Source organism: Thunnus thynnus, chromosome 7 (genome assembly GCF_963924715.1).
Source record: "Thunnus thynnus chromosome 7, fThuThy2.1, whole genome shotgun sequence".
Classification (NCBI taxonomy): Eukaryota; Metazoa; Chordata; class Actinopteri; order Scombriformes; family Scombridae; genus Thunnus; species Thunnus thynnus.
In genome coordinates, this window is record NC_089523.1 from 29,789,078 (window position 1) to 29,812,182 (window position 23,105).

The following is a 23,105-nucleotide window of genomic DNA, read 5'->3' on the forward strand; positions in this document are numbered from 1 at the left end:
GTATCAGCTTTTTTCTTTAAAGTTAGACTGGGCTAACGTGATCACGATTATAGCGCTGGGTTTGTTGCAACATCGAGCCAGAGAAGCCTTAATCAACCTACCTGTATCCAGTCGTATTGTAATTTGTAAATCTTCTTCTTCTCTCCGTGTCTGTTTGTCTTTCTCTCAGGCGGAGAGCACTGAGTCTCGTACGGGCAGCAGTCTGAGTCTAGCTCGAGTCCGGCCCGGCGCCATCACCAATGGAACCAGCAAACACTCCACTTCCTCTTCCTCCTCTGGTGCACCTTCTTCCTCTTCTGGCCACAAGGCACAGCGCAGTGCCTCCACTTACCACCGCCAGAGACGGCACTCTGACTTCTGTAAGGGGAAAATCAATGACATAGCGGAGTTACATTGAAACCTTATACTCCATCTTGAGCTCTTTTTTCTCCGCTATACAGATTATAAAGCCCCCCTTAGGCAAATTTGTGATTTGTGATATCGGGCTATACAAATAAAATTGACTCGACGTTTTCCTGTGGTTGGTTAGATGAGAACTCCTCTGTTTCAGGTGGTCCAGCAGTTCCAGGGTCAACAAATCCCAAACGCAGTCCCAGCGGCGTAGGTGAAGGAGCGGGGCCTAAGGAGGAGCGGCTGTCAATCCGCAAGCCGAGCACCAACGCCGTCGGCTCCCGTAGCATCCCAGCCCCCTCCAGTCCCATGGTTAGCTCCGCTCACAACCCAAATAAGTCCGAGATACCCGACCGGCGCAAGGAGGTTAACACAACCATGGTGAGGCTAACGTGATACTTTTTTAGAAAACTTTTCTTGGGTGGGATGAATTGTCCGGTGTAACCGATCTGTCACATTTAAACCTTTATAAATACAACAGATACTGTACAGATGGCAGTCTCCTAATCCAATTCTCTCAGATTACAGCACATTGGGGCTACACTGACATAGATATTATGGAGACCGTAAACAGAAACGTCCAACCACAGATTAGAGAGGAACCGAAGAGTAAACCACACACATCCTGAGATGAATAACATACTGCTGCAGACCCACTCAGCAGGGGGAAATACAGCAGTTGTTTAGTCAGAATAGGAAGTGAGAGAGAGAGAGAGAGTTAAAGGAATGTAAAGAGTTGAGGACAGGAGCAGTCAGATTAACCTGAGATTAACCCTTTAATGTTCTGCATGGTACATACAAGCAGAGCTCATGATTGTCTCAGGTCAAACAGTCAAAGCAGAGAAATCTTTGGGTTTTTTTCCACTTGTCTGTTTTGTGTTATTGAAGAAGGCCACATAGTATCATATAAACTGTAAGGCATTGTAATTGTCTCATCCACCACATTCAAATGAAACAAACCATTTACAAATAGTCAGGAAATTTCAGTAAATTCACATACTGTTTGGATTTGTGATTCTTTCTCCAGAATAACATCCCTGCTAGTGCCATGACTCGAAGAAATACATACGTGTGTACCGACCGATCCAACACTGATAGACACTCACTGCTGCAAAACGGCAAGGAAAACAGGTGAGAGGAGCATAAATGTGTGTGTGTGTCTGTCTCTGTTCATCTTTTACTTTACATATGATGGAAAAATTCCCTCATAAGGCTAAAACAATTAGAAGTATTGTTCAAAGTGTGAACTATTTGGTGCTTCCTCATTTCTGTACATTGTGTTCAAACCCAACATAAGGCAGTTTGTTTTCTCTTTGGACCATAGCCAATGACCATAAAGCATATATATTATGAGTGGTAGGTTTCAGCACCTTTGCCATCGCTGTCCTCGCAAAGCCAGAAGATTCGGGATTCACTTTACTGCATGATGAAAATTTCTGGCTCAGGTTGAAACTCAGGCGGACACAAATTCACCTCAGTTCATCTAGAGCTCATTTGAGTCTGTTAGCCTCCATTTTTGACTTTGTGCGAGCTCTAAATTTCACCTCATCTTGTGTATAAACTCCCTGACGGACCCTGAGGGTTCAGAGTTGAGATCCTTTTTTAACCCACTGTTAAAAATGCATTCATACTCATAGTTAATACAGTGTGTGAGGGGTTATTACAGTCGGGGGGCTGGTTTACAAAGACTGGTTCCGCTGGTATTGCTCATCTCTTTTTGCACAGAGCTCAGAGAGCGTTCGGCCGAGGGTGTTTGTTTCACATATATTTTTTTTTCTCTTCAAGAAAGGATAAAGAGCTTAAACCGTGCATGAGTAGATTGGTGTGGGTGTGTTTGTGTTGGTGTTAATGTACTCAGTATGAACTGTCTGTTGTTGTGACAGATGGTTGTCTGCTTGTCAGTCTCAGAGGATGGCAGGCACCATCTCCCCTCTCTCTCTCTCTCACTCTCTCCCTTTCTCTCCCTTTCTCTTCTTATGGTCACTCTCTCACTTTCTCACTCTCGTCCTAGCTGTCCCGTTTTCCCCTCCTCTTCGTTTTTATCACTCTGTAATTTCGCCTCTCTGAAGGAGAGCCAGAAGTCTGTTGTCTGACCTCTCCAGTAACGTTTTCCTGCCCAGACGGGTAGATCAGGCAGAGAGATTTAAAGATAGTTAATAAATCTAAGACCATGTGAACACAACTAACGTGGATGTGTATTTTGAGACACATTAAATGATGCCAGTAACATGCACATGTTTACCAGCCATGATGCTTTTTAAGATGCCAAACAGACAAGACAGAAAAAAAACAGTGCACAGGATGACTCACTGCTGCTTAGGAGACGGTTTGGATTTCACGCCTCGGTTTTGATTTGACTCCCCTTTTGTGCAGAGAAGACAAACCCGACACTATTACAATCAGGCAGTTATTTCAGCTCCATTTTGTGATTTAACAGGTGGTGGTGGTGGTTGTGGTGGTGGTGGTGGGGAGGGATGGAGGGAAAGAGTAAAATGAGGGAGGGATGATAGGATGAGGAAAAGAGTTAGGGTAGAGGGGGGAGAGGAAGAGATGGGAGGTGGGAGATAACAGGAGGTGAGCAGGAGAGAGCAGCAGGATGAAGTGAGAGCGCTGGCATCGCGCCAAAATAACCCTCCACTTGCCTCAGAGGCCTTGTCAATGTGATGCCATGCCAGAGTGGTTGATGGGACAAACACGTGCATGGACACACACACACACACACACACACACTTTTACATTTAGTCAATAAAAATTAATATAATAATTCTGTGCAGTCAAAAACACTAATTATATACACAACAGTGTGTGTCCGACTGACCATATTTTGTTTACATACAGTGCACATATGCAGGTGCTTTCATCACAAACATTATTGTTTATATGCATCATGCACACAGACACTAATCTATTATGACACAGGACGATAAGTCATCTGATAGCAGGACATAGTGTCGATGTAAACAGGAAAACACATCGTAAACATGGAGCGCGCTTAATTTAGACGAAACAAACCTACACTCTCCTGTCCAGAGGCCAGAATATCCTGCTGAGGGGATTTTTCTAAACTAACTGAAGAGTTTTTTAATAATCTTGTAAAGAAAAATCTTGGTAAAGAGCCACAAATAAATTAGGATTTTTAATAATAACATACGCTTTGGTTTGAACGGACGATCCTGAGGGAGTTATTACTGAAGAGAGAAGTTTTAATTGATCTACAGCTTTTCATGGGATTTTGTGAACTGTTATCAATGTGTTAGTCTCTGTTGATTTGCATTAGAAACTGTACAGAATAATTAGTTTCACAGGATTTAACCAGCAGGTCTGGCGTGTGTAATTGTGCCTCGACAACGCACAACATCACGTAACAGATACCTGCCAACATAAACGCCATTATCAGAATAAAACCACATATCAGCTGGTTAAAGAACACTGAATGAAAGTGAAAAGATGAGCAAAACGAGAGGTTTATACGGGTGTGCCTTCACCAGACACACTGACCATATTTTGTGAAAATATTATGGAAAACCACTCGTTGAGCTTTAGACCTCCGGATGGTGAACCGTGAGAGATGCACTTCCACCGGGGCGCGCCGCGAGTCAACAAGATGCCTGACCGGTGCAGTCGAGGAAATAACCTCAGCACACCCCTGGAAAATGCCAGTTCACTAGTGCGGAGCTGCATTGTGCACCGTTTCCCCCCCACACACACACACACACTAAAATAGAGCCTTTCATCTAACCCTCTCCTCCCTTCTCTCTCCTCCGCTCTTCCCTCCATCCCCGGTGTGCAACCCTGCAGGGAGCTGCAGTAGCCCGCTAGTTCACATTGACGTTAAACGATTTTGCTCTGCAACGGCTGTGCTTCAACTTAAGCCGTCTAATGGTTCTGCCCCACTTGAACCCTGTGTGTGGGTGCTATCTAGAGCGTTATGAAAAGCAGCCTCAGGCCACCAGCCAGCCAGAGAGTCAGGGGTGTGTGTGTGTGTGTGTGTGTGTGTTGGTGTGTGTTGGTGGGTAGGTGTGACAAAGTGTTGGATGAAGAGAAGGGAATTGGGAAAGAGGTAGAGGGGGCATGCAGAAAGATGAGAGCGGCCCAGTGAAGAGAGAGAGAGAGAGAGAGAGCATTTTAGGTCAATTTTCAGAGATTAGAGAATGACTGGTGGTCTCTCTCTCTCTCTCTCTCTCTTTGTCTGTTTTTCTCTGTCTCTCTGTTTCTTCTTTACATACACACAAATATATTCTGCCTTCCATAACTCAGGGACTTATTGCAGAAGCATAATAAATGCGAAAACCAGTATGTAAATCATCTTTTATGTCTTTATTCTGGTTTTCCGTGAACGTAAAAGGATGCACATTGTGTTTTTTTTATGAGATTTGTACAAATAAACCATCTTTTTTTTCTCCCCCCTCTCCCCTCCCTCCAGTACCGCATCCCACCGCCTTCCCCCTGCCTCCCCCTCTACCCACAGCATCGCTGGGGCGTCCGGTGTCTCCTCCACGTCCTCGACGCCCTCCTCCCGTCTCTCGAGGGGGTCCACGGTGAGGAGTACTTTCCATGGAGGGCAGATCAGAGACCGCCGGCCTCCCTCCCATGCTCCCCCGGCTTCCCCCACGCCGTCCCACGATGCCAGCCCACTGCCGCATGCCAGGACCAGGGCCACAACCAACCTGTTGAGCAAACTCACCTCCAAGTTGACCCGCAGGTAAGGGGAGAGGCTGGAAGAAGAAGAGGGGGGGGATAGAAGGCTTTCATTGATGGTTAAGCACAAAAGAGACAATTGAAACGTGGGAGAGAGAGAATGATATTTCAAGTTAACCATTAAATATAAGCTGTATTGCTCATTTGTATATGTGCAAGTATGTTTATAAGGGTTGTATGTGTTTGATTAATAATGCTAACATGGTGTAGTGATAGCAGACAGTCTGAACAGGCCTGTATGCATCCAGGAAGTGCAGCTCTTTTGCTATAAATCTGTACATGAAGATCATTTAAGCTAATCTCGCTGCCTCTCATCGTCTTTTCCTTAACCAGTACTAACCTCTACCAGCCTTCCTTCTCTAATAATAAAGCTTTACAGGCTTCAGGATTATTTGTCCTCCTTAATCTCAGACCTGGGTCTAATAGTTTCTAATCATTATCCTTATAGTTTGTTTTACCTGCTTAAAACTGAGGTCTTGTTTTTGTTCTCAGTCAGCGTCTTTTCTGCTCATTACCACGTGCTGTTGGTGATGCACAATCCTGTTTATGTAGTTGGACAGTATTTTAATAAAACTGTTCAAATTCAATTGCACAACCTGCATTTGTCTTCAGGTGTTATCTTTATGTAGTTAAAGATGAGCTGTACTGTAAGCTGTTAAAACAAACGATCACCTATTGACCCAGGTCTGCTGGTTAGGTGGACATACATTATGTCTTTCACAGTCAATTCTTCTGGGCTGCTTATTGTTGCTTTATCTGTTTGTTTGTTTGTTTGTTTCTTTGACTCTTTAACTACTTTTTGCTTTTCCTTGCCAGTCACCTGCCAGTCTTCTATCCTTTCTTTTTCCTGAACAGTACACACAGTTTAATTTGTACTCTTCTGCCTCCTCTACCTGTGCTTCTTACTGTCCGTCATCTCTATGTTGTTGTTGTTTTGTTTTTTTTTCCCGTCACTTGCTTTCTCTTTTCATTCGATGTCTCTCGGACTCTGCTGTTATTTTTTTTCCACTTTTTTTTTCCATTCCTACGATCCTCTGTACATCTTCTTCTCTTTCTTCCTCTCTCCTCCTAGGGTCACTCTTGACCCTACTAAACGTCAGAGCTCAAACAAATCCATGTCGGGCTGCACCCTCCCACAGGGGACAAAAACAGTTAGTAAGTCTTCCTTTCCCGTGTTTTCTGGCTGCTTCTGTCTGTCTGTCTGTCTGTCTGACTGTCTGCCTGCCTGCCAGTGACCTGTCATCCCCTCTACCCCTCATTCGCCGTCTGTTGCAGGTTGGAGTTTAGTTATACAAACATTTATCTGAGGCAAAGCTTCTCTACAGGCGGAGATTTAATCTGTGTTTGAGTTGCTCCAAGATAACTACTGATGTGCAGTGGAAACAATAAACATTAGATCATTGTTCAGATTTTCCACATGAAGTGTATTTCTCAGTAGTTATTTTCATTTCACATGTATGAAAGGTGTTTATAAGAAAAATATCATAATATATGTTATTCTATATCACACTTGTATTGATTGTGATATTCATATATGTCATGATATAGTTAATTTCCTTGCAATTTAAGTGGAGAAACTGTTAATTGATAAAATAACCTGATGAAATGACTGTTTTCGGCTAATCCGGTAAAATTAGAGACACAAAATACTTGAATCACAACACTTAAACACTTAAAAAAATGTGGATATGTCTTCACATTGATGCAAAAATCTTATAAATCCACTATTGCCATAAATCAGTCCTATTTCATTACCAGTTATGTTGAAGAGATGGTTACCTCAGATATATTGTCACATATCTAATCCTTTATAGCTCAGCTTTAGTTATTTTAGCTGCAGTAACTGACAGAGGTTGGTTAAGATTAGAAAATCCAGACTTCAGCTCTGACTGAGGACGTTCAGGAGACGAGACATCATCTTATTCTGTGATCATCCAGAAATTCCTGGACGTGTGCCCATCAACTCAGCTTCATGTAGGGCAGCTCTATCTCAAAAAACGTTATGTTTGCGTGACTCAAACTCTAATCAGCAGCTGTCTGCCTGAATGTCTGTCTGTCTGTCTGTCTGTCTGTCTGGACTGCTTGTGTCTGCCGGCTGGACTTTGTGCTGTAGCGCTCACTAGAGGCTGTAGGCGGCACAGCAGCATTACCCGCTTCCGACGACACAGATAGCTGTGTCTGGAACAACGAGGGGTAATGTTGGTTTATTGTTTGATTTTTAGATGTGGGTGTTGGAGTTTGCCTCTATTAGTAGACAATAGTTTTGAGTGTCAGCATGAAGTATAATGGAACGGTTGTTTGTTAGCTTATGTATGCAGAAATCCACAATCACACACACACACACACACACACACACACACACACACACACACACACAGACTTACTTACAGTCGCACGTGTTTGTAGAGTGTTTGTGTGTTACTCGAGGTACGGGGGTTTATTGCAACTCAACTGTACTAGTCTGAGTCATGCAATTAAACCCGCAACCTGCAGTGCGGAACTTTTACAATAAAATAAACATCCGTTACATTCAACCTCTTACCAAACGAGTTCACACAATGCTGATGAAGCCTATCACTGCCACAGATAAATCTCTCCGTATTTCACAGTACGCTGAGTTTTTAAATCTGATGTTTGACGGGCGACTTTCCTGCGCTGGCGCACCGGAAATGCAGGAAGTTGAGATTTCTGTGGCGGAAAATTGGCTGCAAATGACTAATTACCTCATCTGGGATCACCCGTATGCGGACGCCCACAGCGTCGGCAGTGTTTTTGTAATTACTCGCAATTCCAGAAGGGGGACACAGAAAGTCCCGCACTCCAGCTTTAACACCATATGTTTGCCTGTGTTATTAACAAATCAGCAGTCCTGCAGCGGGGCTGTGGGGTCTCTGGAAGCAGAAGATCTAGAAGAGACAGGAAGAGAAGAGGGGGGATGGTGGTTTATGTAACTCGGAGATAGTAGTGGTGATCAAGAGAGAGAGAGAGAGGCTCATTCACTGTCTTTAACGTAAAAAAAATCAGCTACTGGTAATGTAGTGTGTAGTGTATAATTGGACAAATACAAACTGCCAGATAGAAAATGTTTCATTGATCTAAAACCTTCAAAAGTAGTTCTAGTCTCAGTCATTGAGAAGGCATGGCGCTCCATGTTTTATTGACCTAAGAGACCAGAATGCAGTGGGAGCGCATGACACTGTGTTTTGATTTAGCTTGTGCGAGGCTGCTGCAGTCAGGATTGCTGGTAACGTTGTCAAATGTCATCCTGAGAAATAAAGGAAATTGATAACTGCAGTAGGAGTAAAAGAGGCAGGTTGAGGAAATGTGGAAACAGCAAAAAAAAAGGAAATTATAATAATTAATCACAAAATAATCCCTGTCTTTAGTGCTCTCTCTGTACATGTCTCTTGAGATTTTCTTGGCTGGTCTGAGGTTAATGTTTCACACTTATATCACAAAGATAACCTTCACAGTGTAAAGAGTAGGGATATGGTGGTAAGGCAGGTAAACTATGAATGTCAGTTGGTAATAATAACAAGGCGACTACTGTACTTGCATTACAGAAAAAACTGTGGAGGGGAAAAAACACTCTTAAACGACCCTGTCTTCAAATGTTTCGGTTTAGCGTAGTTCAGGTTGTAAAGATTCATGTCTGGGTAAGAAGGTGCAGTGAGTAAACGCTTGTGCAAGAACAGATGCTTGTAAGGAGTCTCAGCCTGCACCAGTCATCCTGACTGACTGGCCCAGCGTCACTGCCGTTTTAAATCAGGATTAGTTATGTAACCAGGATTTATCCTTCTCTTAAACAGGGATCTTACACAGCTCTCCCCCAAGATACAAGCAGATTGTTCCGTTACACTGCTGCTAGCTCCTCTCTGTCTGTCTCTTTTTCTTTTCTTTTTTTTTACATTTCTTCTCCTGCTCTCTTCCTCACTCTTCGTCACTTTCTGCTTTTCTTCTTCTCTCTCATTCCCTCACTTTCAACCCTTCCTGTATCTCTCTCTCTCTCAGCTCTCAGCCATTGTACAGATTGCAGAATCTGGTACATATAATGTAGTTGTCACACTGGCTCACAGTGCAGTCTCTATCCGGTCTCCCCCCCCCCCCCTTACTCTTCATCCACAAAATGCTTAGATTGATTTTTCCCACTTTTTTATTTTTCCATAAGGATGCGATGCCACGTGTCTTGCTTAAGAGCACCTTGGCACCAGTCGCTGAGGGAGCAGCAAAGTGTTACTGACTCACTTTCTTTACCCAGACAAAGGAAGGCAAGGTCATACATGACACCTCCAATTATTCAGTCACAAAACATTTACATAATTACTGCTTCACAGGCCTGACTTGATGCAACATTGCAAAAGATGGCCTTAAGAAAGAAAAATATAGAAAAACAATTGTACAGCTACCTTTTTTTTTTTTTTTTTAAAGAGTCAGAGGTTTAGTGTTCTTTATCCAACAGGAATTCCCCTTCAGATATTTGCTGGATAATTATCTGGATAATATTCCTTCATGAATGCCGACGCATTTACCAGTAATTATCTGCGTGGATTATCTGTACTTTAAGAGAAGTGACACATTAAACTGTAGAAGTCAAGACAAGACTGAGACAAAGTCTAAAAATGTATTTGGATCTGATTAAAGCCGCAGTGCTGCTACGGAGCCGGTGTCGTATTAGAGTAAGGTTTTATTTCCAGTAATAAAAAAAAAATATCTATCAATGAAATCTCACTACTGCTCCTTCAGGCCACCCCCAGTTCCTGGAATAGAAATCAGGTTGCCAGGTTGGTGGGAAGTCGGCCGTCAGTCTAGACTGAAAATAGCAACAGTAACCCCTGGTGGCCGTGAGAGGGAAGTGCACTACAACACCTCTAGTCTCAAACAGTATCATCATCTGGAGGCCTTTTGGGTGGAGCGTACATCATTTTTAAAGCACCCCTGCATCACCCATGAGCTCGTTTCGAATGTGTGTGTGTGTGTGTGACATTTTAAATAGAAGATGAGAAATGTCACAATCTACTGATAACAATAGCAAAATGCATGAGTTTAATATCAAACAGAAACTACATTCAGCCAAACCTGAGGTGTAGGGAGGGATGTTAGCAACATTAGAGGTGAACGAACAAGTGACAAATGTTCTGTGGAAGCAGAAAACAAACATAACCAAACCTAAGAAACCCAATAGTTACTGGGAGAGGAAGAAAACTGACATTAACACCAGTTTATACAGAATAGTCGCTCTTCTTATGTCATCATAAACTAAATATCTTTGGGTCAAAACAAGCGAGTTGATAACATCACCTTGGACTTACATTTTTCACTCTTTTCTGACGTTTCATAGACAAATGCTTCATTGATTAAATAGAGAAAATAATTGCCACATTAATCATTAAAGAAAATAATCTTAAACTGCCTTATAAATGTTACTCTCACATCAATCCCAGACAGAAATAAAAAGGCCTTTCCTCTAAATGAGGCCGTTGTTGTCTTTAAACTCACTAATTTGTGCTTTAACCAGCATTTGATTTGTATGTGTGTGAGTCTGGTCTGGTCACCACTGTAACACACACACACACACTGTATCTGCTGTCTGTTGAAACCCGGGGTCTCCTCTCTGGATTCACCTCCACCACATTCGTTTATCCTTCTCATTTCGTTTTGTCGGTGACTTCGAACATTTCACACCCATCCAGTGTTCCAGTCTAGTGGATGTAAGTTGGTTATGATCCATCTGTGATTTTTGAAAATGAGCTGTCGTGTTCTGTGTCGTGATTGGTGCATTGATTGATTGATTGACATAGCCCCACCCGCTGCTCATTGGTGCATTTTAAAACAGGAAGTGGTGGGGAGGGGGAGGGGAGAGAATGTGTCATTGGCCGATTGATTCCTAACGGATACGTTTGTCTTCTTCTTGAGGGTCACAGACGAACCTGAGAGAATCAGCAGATCTCCGGTCACAAGGTGAGCACACGTTTCCCTTTTTTTGTCCACGTTGATCATCGAGATGCAACACTAGAATAATAATTTCATACATCAGAAGCATCACAAGCAGCCAGATTTCCATTATTTATCCATATGTTAGTTTACTCCACGATGTGACACATGAATGAAGACTCACTAGTCAGCACTTTAATCGCTAAGTAAAAGGATTTGTTGAATACTGCATGCACAGAGTTTAACATTACATAATGAAATACATGCTTTACGCAGTATAACATATAACTTACATTACAAACAGAAACATTGTGTTCACACTGCAGCTGTTTTCATTCTGATGTGTGACCGAGACCAGATTTTTTTTTTCCGATCAGCTTCTGAACATCAGAAGTTCGGAGTCACACTTACAGCACAGATCCTGAAGCAGACCACACACATGATTTAATGATGATTTTTTTTTGTTTGTTTGTTTCAGTTTGCTTTTTCATGTGGCGAGGACACAAGGACATAAAATAAAAGATTTCAAAGTGTTAATAAAGAGAACTGTGTAGTTAATTACCTTCATATATATTCTCATTAAAACCCGAAAGCATGCATAGATCCTGTAAAGCACCAACAGTTAATTAAGAACTTATAATTACTATACCTGTAACCTCATGGCTGTAGGAAGGTAGATTTCTATATTTTTTGCTATTTTTGTATTTTTGATCTGGGACAACTGTCATCATTTTGGTGCACAAGGAAGCCTGGATGTGCACTTTAAATGGAGGACAACAACAAGTCAAGTATCCAACTTTCATTATAATTGAGAAACTTTAATCAGATCGAAGGTTAAAGGTTCAAACTGTAACAGAAATGAACAATGAAAGGCACATATATCCTAACAAAGACCCAAAATATTCATGACAAAAGCATTTTAACAGTTGAAACCTAGCTTATATAAGTGGTATGGATCTCTTGTACTCTCATGGTGTATATATACTGTATTATTTCAGGGTTATCAGTAGGTCATCGGTATGTCACTAAAGGTCTTGTGTACTTCCTCTCGGCCTCAGCTGCTTCAGCCCAGTCTCAGTCTCAGGTTAAAACCAGCAGGTAAAACCAGCAGCACCAGGTTAAATATCAGCTGTGGTGTGGCTCCTTGTGGTAGATGATCCCCTGCTGGTAGAAACCTTGACATATGATTGATAGAAATAACAGTTTTGATTGTGTCTAACAACAACTTAGAATCTCTTCACCCTCAGTCTTCTCCCACAGTAGCAGGTTGACGTTTCCAGATGTGATGTTTGGTGTTTATGTGTCATTCTAGAGAAATGATGACCAGAGTGAAAAGCAAATTTTTAAATAAAACTAAAAATTAATACATTTGGACAGTATGTATGTCATTATGAACTCATATTAAAGAGTAAAATACATGTTTTATGAATGGAGGTGGGTTTGATCTGCATTTTCTCTTTGGTGTTTACATCTACTGTATAGTATGAAGAATAGAGATGTTATTAAACTACAAAATACACATTTACCTTTAGTCTGTGACCTAGATAGCGATGTAGAAAATGTAAAAATCCAATAATGTATGATATTAATTATTTTTTTTGTCCCCCCTCCCCCCCTTCCCTCAACACTCATACACTGACAACCATACATCGACTTGACATCCATCTCACATACATTCACTCCCATTTATCCTTAAATTTGTTTATTCATGTGCCCACATTCACCCAAACCCATCTCACCTACATTATACTCTCCCACCCTCACGCCTGACCACCACCTCCTCCTCCTCCTTCTCCGCCATGCTTATTTTTGCCGTTTCAACCTTTAACCCTCCCACCTTTCCCCCCTGTAAACATCCCATATCAACCCTGTCCTCTCTGTGCCTAACTTTTCTTCATTTCCACCCCTATCCTCTCTCTCTCTCTCTCTGCATCGCCCGTATACCCTCCCTCTCCTTCCAGTCGCCATCTATCTGGGCATCAGAAAGCGGCCGAGCCCCGGACCCCCCGATGCGGCTGGGATGTGAGGGTGCGGAGCCCTCGCGACCCGGCCGAGGTGGTGCTAGCACTGCGTGAAGCAGCACAGGGCTGCGGCTGCCAGGTCCACCTTGCCGGGCCTTTCCTCCTGTCCTGCACCCACGGAGCAGCCGGCGCCCGCGTTGCCTTCGAGGCTGAGGTCTGCCAGCTGCCCAGCGGGCTGGGCCAAAGCAGTGGTGTGAGGTTCAAGCGCCTGTGGGGGGCACCGTTAGCCTTTAGAGACATCGCCACCAAAGTGTCCAAGGAGCTAGAGCTCTGAGGGCGACAGGAGGCGGGGCAGACTGTGGACGGACAGGACAGGCTGATGAATGAGGAGGGATGAGGAGGAGGAACAGTGAAGCAGAGACCGTCACCCTCCTCCTCATCCTCCCTTGGCCCCACCTAATCTGATGCGGCTAGCGATGCCTCGCCTCCGCCAAAGACCCTCATCTTCTGATGCCACCAATCACAGCCAGACAAAATGGATGCACAGACACGGATAGACCACCATCTGCAGATTTATGATGACCCTTGACCTTGGAACTGTCAGTGACCTACGAACTGCTTAAAACACGCCACCACCTCCATATTCTGCGAGCCCATGGAGTCAAACTGTTAGTATTTTTTTTTTTTTTCATGATGATAAGGATGGTGTTGCTGAGAATGGTCGCGATTGATAATTTGTCGTTGTCGTCATTGTTATTCCTATTGTATCATATTTGTCATCATTCCTTTTTAAAGAGCTGCTATTTAAAGAAATGTTTTAAATTTTTTTGTGTATTAAGTTTATTCTCTTTTCTTTAATGCTTTTAAAATGGGCAGAAGTTTGACATCTGTTGTCATTCTCTGAAGCGGACGTCACATATTTAAGAAACGAGGGCGCAGTCTGACCTCCGGCCTCTAGAGGGAGACATGCAGAAATGCAGAGACTTGTATCAGACTGATTGAAGCATCACGGCCTTTCTGCCCATTCACGGACAAAGCCCATTTTACTGCTCAGTTGGGATTCTGATGTGTGTTTGCAGCATTTCTGGTAAAAAAAAAAAAAAAAAAAAACGTTGGCTCCTCTGCCTGCTATCCTCTAGTTCTCTACAGTGTATCGATAGCTGGCAGGTGAGCCGCTTTCACACAAGCAGAGCTGCCTGATATGTTGGACCCAAGCTGATCTGTTGTACTTGATGACCTGATCATTTTTTTAATTTATCCTCCTTTTTTTCAAATGCTCAACTTTGCCCTCAAATGTTTTGTCCCTTGCTACCGTTATTAACATGCCAAAGTCCTTTTCAGATTGAAGACTTTACTGGTTTTAAAATGTCAAAGTAGAATTTATTCCTCCAACTGGAGTCATGATATGTTTTCACTCACCTATTTCACTACAGGATGTCTCAGCTGGCTCTAGATTTATGTTAACGGAGTTTCTGATCTGGAGTTGGATGTATAATTGACATTATTTTTATGTGAAATGCCTCCATGCAGCAGGTTTATTTTATTAAAATTAGAAAAGCAGGTTTTGTCAGCCAATCAGGATCCAGTATTGACACCAATGCACCATTTAAATAACATTAATTCAAGTAAATAAAGTCAATTTAACATTTAACTTTAAGATTTAAACACAAAAGGAAATTTTTTTCAGCACATATCTTATGTTTTCACTGAGTGCCCAGACAACTATTAAGATATGTGCCACAAATTGTTAAAAATCTCTTTTTCTGGCCAAATGGATCAGCTTTTTAGTTTTTATCTGAGGAAATTTAACTTGGTATGACACAAAGAATACAGATGTTCACTTTTCCCACCAGGCCAGTTCAGAAAGACCGGCTGTAGACGCCCAGTAAAGGCTTAAATATGTATTTCTTCAAGTTTTTTTCATTATAATTTACTCTCTTCTTCATCATTTCCCCACACACATGATGACCGGTTTAGAGTAAATTAAAGAATGGGAGTTTTTTACTGATATACAGTAGTTATTCTGGTAGCACTTTGGCATCACCTGTCAGAAGGCCATTTCTTTCCTTAAGTGTAGTGCAATACAGCCACAAAGCCAAGAATCAAGACTTGAATAATAGGGCTCTTTGTTTGATCTTTTTTTATATATAGATATATATATATATATATCTATATATATATATATATATTGCTGATTTGTTGTTAAAATTCGTTGAGCACTTTTATGCTTTCTAGCCAGGATTTCGTTGCACCGCACTGGCAGAGTTTTTAATTAATCTGTATTTTTCTTTTTGGTAAAATTTTGTAAAACATCATATTGTCTCATATGTTTTAAAGCCCAGTGAAGTGAATAATTGACATTCTGAATGTCTTTCCTTCCTTTTTACCGTCATGTACCGACCTACAATGGCTTCTCTGCATCATTCACTTTTTAAACCGCAGTGAAACTAGCGAGTGATGTCACAGATGAAACCTCAGTTTTCCAGATAGATGTGCCACATGGTTTCAGCGATGCCACAACATCATATTAGGGAAACTGAGGTACAAACGGTTCATTTTCTACCAAATATCTGACAAACTACAATTCAAAATGGCAATCTGTCTCCATAACGTTCTGTCATATTTAATATTACATTTTGTGTTCTTAACCTCAGCGACGCTTGTGATGTATAGAAACTGTAGACTTTTCCCCCACCCCTCCTCTGTTGACCAATAAGGTTGCAGCACTGCTGAGAGGTGTACGACTGTTTTGACCAATCAGATTCCATTATTGCTGTAAAGAGGTGTATGACTGTTAACCAATCAAGACTCCCGCCTCGTCGAGCCACTGTATAATTTCAAAGCATGCAATGTGCGCAGTGATGAGGCGGGGGGTTTAAGATGAGAATGTGACCTTAAATTTTGTTTGCATAATAATAATAAATTTAAAAAAAAACACTTCTGCTCATTATAGAACACAGCTACAAAACAAAGATTTGACAAAAAAAAAAAAAAAAATCATACAGTCCAAGTGCTACATTGATCATATATTGCTGCATTAACACTGACTGCTCCAAAATCAAAAAAAGTCATTGTACTTATATTGTAACTCTCTATAAAACCACACAATTATAACTTGTACTTTTTTTGAAGTATTCAGCATCTAACAAAACACTGATTATGGAAAAAGAAAATGTTAATGTTACAGCAGACTTTGTGATCTTTTGACGACTCTTGAGGGTTACAGGAATCAGTTTCATGGGAGATTTCAGCCACAGCAGGTGGCCACCACTGTCTGAAAAATGTGAAGCTGTGATTTAGGGCTAGTTTTTGCAGACCTTTTTTTTTTGTATACAACTGGGACTCACCCTTACGAATCTGTTCTCTAGATACTGTTAGAGCCACGCTTTAAGGCTACAGTTCTGTTGTATAGTGTGTTTGAAGCTGTCGCTGTTATCAACAAAAACTTAACTTATGGGCTTAACTTATGGACGGAAATGATCGACCTGCAATCCTGCATGTCTCCTAGGAAATAATGTGTGACACAAAAATAAAGACTTTCAACCTCTTTTATATTTTTGGTCTGTTTTTTTTTTCTCCTAGATATGGATTTAATGACTTTGATGTGGCATCCCTCCAGTTTCTTTGTGTTATGCTTGAATTGTATGATGTGTGTATTACTTTTTAAGGGTTTGCGTACTTCTTCATGCTTCATTCTCTTAGAGTATCTGCTCATAAATCCCTCTAAATCTGGTGTGATCGAAAACAACTTTGCATCCGCGTTTCCCATAAAGAAAACATGAGAGAGAAGGTTTGATTGTTACATGGGGCATTGTTTAATTGTCCAGTTATAATTTACAACCAAACAAATACTTTCTTTAGGTGCATATACATAGCCATGACCAGACTATGCATACATTGATCCCAGGATGTTACAGAGAAGGTGGGGAGAGAGGTGATTAAAGTGACAGCAAATAAGAATGAAGAACAAGCAGGAAAGGAAAGTAAGAAAGAAAAGTGGAGTGTCATCTTGACGGAAAGAAGTAAGCAGAAAGTAGCCAGATGGCCGGAACCAGTAAAATAACTTTACACCAAGGCTACTTGTTCATTTTTTTATAATATATAAAAAAAACAAACACAGACAGTCATTCAGTCATTGGGTGTCTGTCCACTTTACTTCTGGGCGGGGATCATGCCATCGATGGACTCTCCCTTTTCAAGCTTCTTCTCCATCTCGACCATCAGCTTGACACCATCAACCACCAGCTGGACCTGGTACACCTCGGAGGAGCCCAGACGGTCAGCGTTGGAGATGTCGAACACGCCACCAACGGAGGCTGTGTCCACACCACCTGGAAGGGGAGAAGAAGAAGGGAAGGAGAATAAGTCTACTGTCTGAGTAGTTGGAGAAACATCTACTGTGACCTCCGTCCACCATCACTAACTTATCACCAGCTTTTAGACCGATCCATCTTATTGAATTGTTTTCAGTACCTGTGCCACGCTTCTGCAGACGCAGCCTGGTCAGGATCTCCTCGAACTTGGGGTGTGTGCTCAGCTTGGGCAGCTTGACGTGCACGCCACCACGCAGGCCAGTTCCCAGGTTGGAGGGGCAGGTCAGGACGTAGCCCAGATGCTCGTTCCACATGAAGCCATGTTTGTGCTTCTTGAAGATCTCCTCAATCTGTCCAGTGAGGAGGAAAGTGAGATAAATTATGCATAATGATGACAGTATAACTAGAAAAGGTTTAATATTTACACATAATTAAAATGTGCTACTGTGCAAGTATGCATGCATGTTTTTATACGTTACCTTCTGCAGACCAGTGCAGAAGCGTCTGAAGACCTCCTTCATGTTGCCTCCCTTCTGCATGGAGATGACACGCAGATGATCCTCCTCGTTCACCCAGACCAGGAAGGTCTTGTTGTCGTTGTGCCTGGAAGAAGAAAATCCAGCTCAGTTTCACTTGATCCGCATACGTGACAAAATGTTAGAGAGCCAGTAATTTGAACACCACCAGTGTTGCATGAATACACTTTGCCATTTGGTAGAGATGTTTCTACGAAGTGCCTTAAGGAAACATGAGTCTATACACATCTAGTATATCACTAACCCCGATAATATGAATGATCTGACCCACGATAAGGGGGATTGCAGGCGGCAGCTGTACACGCCGTGCAGTAGAATTCATGATACATTTAAGCAGATGTTTGAAAATAGAAATAATAAGGATTTTGCTGTTAGGCTGTGGGGGGAAAATGACAGATGGTGAAAGTTTTAAAGGTTGGACTTGGGAGGGACAGATGGGAGGTTTTAGCTTAGTGGGGGGTTGTTTGTTTACTGAGTGTGTGTGTTTTTGTGTTTACACAGGCACACAAACTCAGGTTTTACAGCCCATTATATGTCTTACATGTCAAGGACCCCTAAACTGACACAAATTACACCATGGACCCCCCTTTTAGATGTTTTATTACAGAAAGGGTATGAAATCCATGTCCAAAATATTCAAACATTTTGTCCTTGTGTTACATATGGATGGAATTATAGTGAAAATAAATTAATCCCCTTTTTGCTGGGGACCACTCAGAACCCCCTAAATAACCCCTGGGGGTCCCTGGACTCCACTTTGAGAACCAATACGTTATAGCATGTATCTGATCATCTTTTATTTTCTAAACAGAATCTGTCTGTGTGTCTCACCAGATGCCTCTGCCATCGGGCCAGTCACGGGCCATGCCAGCGCAGGTCAGCAGGGGAGACACGGGCTTGTCAAACAGGAAGTGATCAGCGATCAGCTGGTCCTGCTCGGCATCGGTCATGCCAGTCAGGGGGTAGTACTTTCCCTTGAACTCACCCTCCAGGCTGGACAGGGCTGATGGGAAAGATGGACAGAAAGGGAGGGGGTTACTTTGAGTCACAGAAAATGATACGCTGCTTTCAACAAAAAGAAATTAGTCTGAGTTAGATTGATGAGTTATTGTCATTAGTTTGATATTCACCCTCAATGGACAGCTTCTCAATGGTTCTGCGCTCTCCACGGCTGTTGTGGGGGGGCAGGGTGAATCCCTTGATGCTGCGGCCGGTACGCACACGGCTGGACAGCACATAGTTGGGGTCCAGGTCATCACCACCCTGAGAGAAGAAGACGGGACAGAGAATCACAACATTATTATTGTATCGTAGCCGTTGTTGGTAATTTTTCCTCCCTTGTCTCTTCATGGTCTCTTCTCAAATTTAAGTGTATGATTGACCGCATTTCCTGTCTGGCTAAAATTACTCAACACATAAATGTACTGTAGCTTTTTGCTTCAGAAAATCAATTTAAAGATCTTGTAAAAATTTTGGGACATTGCCCAGTTGGTCAACTTGGTCAACCGTGACGTGATGACACCGTACATTTAACCAGTAATTTAACCAAATTAAATGGATTAAGGGTTACCAATGATCCAATCTCCCTCCTGCCTTTAACCTGTTCTTAACCGTCTATTCGCTACTCACCTTCAGGTTCTCGAAGTTCAGGTCGGTCTTGTGCTTGTCGGTGGGCTTGTATCCACCATGACGGTCAGAGATGACTGGGTCCAGCAGATCCTTGAAGACCTCATAGGACTCCTCGTCACCAGCGACGCAACCCACGGTCATGATGAAGGGGTGGCCTTGGGGACACAAGGGATGATAAGAAAGTTGATAAAACTACTGGCTAGTTTAACTCTGAAGAATGTTACATCTGTTTGTGGAGAGACTGATATGTATTGAATATGAGTGCCTGCTGTCCCTGTGACACCATGTGACAAGAAAATCCTGCATATGATTATTAAAAACAGAAAACTTGCAGGATCTTTAACTCGGATGCCAAACATTGATAAATAGTCAGCTTGTGTTGATGTTTTCAGATAATAATAATCATCGTACAGTGTTTGCTTCAGTTGATTAATGTCCTAAACCTCACTAAAGTGTCTTATTGCAAGTGTGTGTGTGTGTTATACACTGATGACTCGCTCCTTCTTACCAGGGTTGTCAACACCAGTCTGGATGACGTCATCCAGGGTGAAACCACTGGGGGTGGACTTGCTCCTCAGCTTGCCATAGATCTCCTTGGTCAGCACCTACAGCATACGACACACAGTGCAGGTTAGTGATTATACAGTCACAGTTGAACCAATCATACAGGTTACATGAAAATGACATCAGTTTGAAATGTGTACAGAAAAGTCATGCCTCACTGATTAGCTAAATGTCAGAGTTGTAATAAGGTGATTTTAAGAAAATAATAATGTGCTGAAAGGTATCGGTGTCTGTGCAAGATGTGTGATTTGTGGTTGATGGCCATGGATAGACAACGCCCGGCCAAATTGCACAATGTCAGGGCAGGGATTTGTACCTTGGCCATGTGGTTGTTGTGCTTGGACAGATCAGGGAACTCATCGTCCAAGGAGAACTTCATCTTGTAGTCGTTGTGGCAGTTCTTTGCCATGGCTGCAATTCTTACTCCGCCTGAGAGGAGAGAAGAAAAAAGGGGAGAGACAATGAGTTATTCAGAATCTGCAAAACTTGTAGTCATTTGGTGAGATTTCAAGAGAGGAGAATTTGGACTCCATGCAGTTTTCATTCACTTTTGGTGCTTATTGTTATAGCTCAGAACAACATTATAGAAGGATATTATAGTTTTACTGGCTACAAGAATATTTGAAAAATGTCATGAGGTCTTGTTGCAAGCAACTTGAAACTCAACATAGTGACCTGGGGAATACCATTGTTCTTGTCTGACTTCTCTCCAAGTGTTTCAAGTGCTCTGTCTATGAGTCTTCTGGTGAAGAGGAGACCACGTCTCATTCTGTCTTTCTTTTTTTTTCTTTCACTCTCCTTTCACTACCTCTTTCTCCCTTGTCTTCCTCTCTCCTCATCTGTCTGCAAACAGATCTTTCTGTCAGCTGTGCTGCCCACATACTTTTACGCAGCTTTCTTACCACCTGTTTCCCTCTTACAGCAAAGATTATTAATAGTTTGGCTGTGCCCCCTCTTGCCCTGCACCCCTCCCATCTCTGCAGGGAGCTACAGTCTCCATGACATTATGAGAAGTGATTTTTCTCTCCTCTCTCACTCCTTTCAGCTTCAGGCTAACACAGACTTTGTGGCTGACCTACTCTGCAGCACAGAGGCAGCAGAGAAAGTACTTTCGTACCAGAATAAAGACTTGAACTAGCATAAAAATGCAAATGCTAAAACTGCAAGTGGTTAATCTAATGATATTCTGCAATCTCTCATTTTGTCTTGAGACATAGTTTTGTTTTTAATGTTTCTTGTACAATTTGAAAAAGCCTCTTGAAGAAATATTTTTGCATATTCTTACTCAAACACTCACTTATCTTCTGTTACATACATTTAGGGATTTAATGATCTAGTTCTTTAACACAAATACACAATAAAAAAAATCAGAAATGCAGAAATCAACAGAGCTGCAGCTGCAGAATAAACGCATGGGGTCATGAATTGATTAAACACCGGTAGCTATCATTTTGTTTCTATTCTCAAGCCGATCACTCTCTGCGTCAGACAGAGGTCAAAACTTTGTCAAACGCTTGAGGTGCAGCTGATTGATGACACCTGCTACACTTAAAGGTCAAAGCATGCATGCCTCACAGATGGCTCCACATGTTCCATGACTAAATCAAGCGCTCCTAAACTATTCGAAGACGCACTTCAGGCATGTCCTGCTGGCGTCAGCAACAGCTGATAGATAGTCACAACTGTTTCACTGCTGTATACATAACTACACTTTCATCAGCAGACTAGTGCCACAATCAAACAATCAATCAAACAAAAAGAGCGTCAGTCTTTTAAAAAAAATAGTTTCAGGCTATGAATGATCAAAGTAGATTTTAGTGGTTTCCATATCAGGAAAAAATGAAAAGCTTCAGAGGAATCCAAGACAAAAATGCAAGAAGACAATAAAAATGTCATAGCTCCAGAGGTCACCAATGGAGGAATCTGTCTGACAGAATTAAAAATGTTTTGTTTTCAGGTTTGTCCATATTTATATGTAAAATCCCCACAATCTGTCCCGTGGATTTATCAAAACGGCTGACTAAAGTATTGTTTTGTTTTTTACCTGCTTAGGAGAAAAGAAAGAGGTAACAGATCCTGGGATCAGATCCTGTCCACCAAATGTAGGGGTTGCCCAACTCTGCCAGGTGATGGACTTACGGATTTATACCCAGACCTCTGTTCCTATTGGCTGACTGGACTTGGGGTCTCCTCATTTGATTGGACACAGGGGGTCTTCTGTGTCTGTGTGAGTTTCTAAAAGGCAAGAATGAACATCACACAACACTCGAGACGAGAGACAAGGCAACAGCTGCAGCTGCCCGGTCCAACCTTTCACCTTCTGCCTGCCTATAGCTGCTTGATAGAAGCCTGCAGGAAAGAACAGTGGTGGGCAGGAGTGTAGAAACATAGCAGCACATATATAACATACATATATTAAATGCATGCACAGTCATGATCGCCATGTGGCACAATTAGATTTAGAATAACTCAACCAAACCATCAAAATCCAAAAAGCACATCAAATATGGTGGAAAAAAAACATTTTAAACATTTAATGACACTTTTGATTCTTTTAAATTGTCATTAAATATACCACCATCATCATCTTCACTATAGTTTAAGTATGCTTTTAATTATTTCCAATGGAGAGGATGAGAGTGTGCAGAAAAGTGAAGGATTTCAGCTTTATAGCGATAAGGGATCAATGGTTTAATGAGTGTCCCTTATGAGTCGATGAAGCAGAGTAACGACTTCTGTCTGCCATCTAATCTGAGTGTTAACATCACCACTTTGTCTTAAATTACATAATCATAACATTCAAGATTACAGATTGGATTTCAATAAGCTGTGTCCCTCTCACCTACCAATTGGCCAAGTGCAGTCTGCATGTGTGAGTTTAAGATATATGTTATTGCTTCCTGCATGAAATGTCATGTAGTGGTGCTTAGTGACAGGTTGTCTCAAACTCAAGATGTTTGGCAAGTCAGACGAGGCAAAACGTAAATGCCAATGTCTCTTTATATATCTGTATCATAACATCTAATTAATTTGAAGTGTAGGCTGCATCTTTCTCAGCATATGTCTCAAGTATTTTTTATTGT

The 23,105-nt window shown here is 41.9% G+C and overlaps 2 protein-coding genes across 7 annotated transcripts in view; one reads left to right on the forward strand and one right to left on the reverse strand.

Moving 5' to 3' along the window:
• Nucleotides 1–17,095, forward strand: part of mark4b (MAP/microtubule affinity-regulating kinase 4b) — a 53,485-nt gene extending 36,390 nt beyond the window's left edge. Inside the window, exons 12-18 of one of the 6 annotated variants that reach the window (XM_067595428.1) lie at nucleotides 170–359; nucleotides 530–771; nucleotides 1,418–1,521; nucleotides 4,814–5,092; nucleotides 6,161–6,243; nucleotides 11,002–11,046; nucleotides 12,981–13,190. In XM_067595428.1, the coding sequence (XP_067451529.1) occupies nucleotides 170–359; nucleotides 530–771; nucleotides 1,418–1,521; nucleotides 4,814–5,092; nucleotides 6,161–6,243; nucleotides 11,002–11,046; nucleotides 12,981–13,045 (1,008 nt within the window). In that variant the 3' untranslated portion in view covers nucleotides 13,046–13,190. Of the gene's footprint in view, nucleotides 1–169; nucleotides 360–529; nucleotides 772–1,417; nucleotides 1,522–4,813; nucleotides 5,093–6,160; nucleotides 6,244–11,001; nucleotides 11,047–11,497 lie in introns of all 6 variants that reach the window. The other 5 variants (XM_067595429.1, XM_067595430.1, XM_067595426.1 and 2 more) reach the window with 5 other exon arrangements.
• Nucleotides 16,772–22,225, reverse strand: ckmb (creatine kinase, muscle b). The gene is made up of 9 exons (XM_067595432.1): nucleotides 22,067–22,225; nucleotides 20,339–20,451; nucleotides 19,967–20,063; nucleotides 19,459–19,613; nucleotides 18,960–19,092; nucleotides 18,661–18,832; nucleotides 17,773–17,896; nucleotides 17,454–17,643; nucleotides 16,772–17,311 (listed from the first exon to the last, which is right to left on the reverse strand). The coding sequence occupies exons 2-9, from the start codon at nucleotides 20,429–20,431 to the stop codon at nucleotides 17,133–17,135; spliced, it is 1,143 nt and encodes a 380-aa protein (XP_067451533.1). The 5' UTR covers nucleotides 20,432–20,451; nucleotides 22,067–22,225; the 3' UTR covers nucleotides 16,772–17,132.
• Between the last annotated feature and the right edge of the window lie 880 nt (nucleotides 22,226–23,105).

Bases quoted from the DNA above. Each gene is read 5' to 3' on its own strand.
- ckmb (XM_067595432.1), bottom strand. From the start codon at position 20,431: ATGGCAAAGAACTGCCACAACGACTACAAGATGAAGTTCTCCTTGGAC. The intron at 20,064-20,338 runs GTACAAATCCCT...CGTATGCTGTAG, and splicing joins ACAACAACCACATGGCCAAG to GTGCTGACCAAGGAGATCTA. The intron at 19,614-19,966 runs GTAAGAAGGAGC...TGTGTCCCCAAG, and splicing joins GACTGGTGTTGACAACCCTG to GCCACCCCTTCATCATGACC.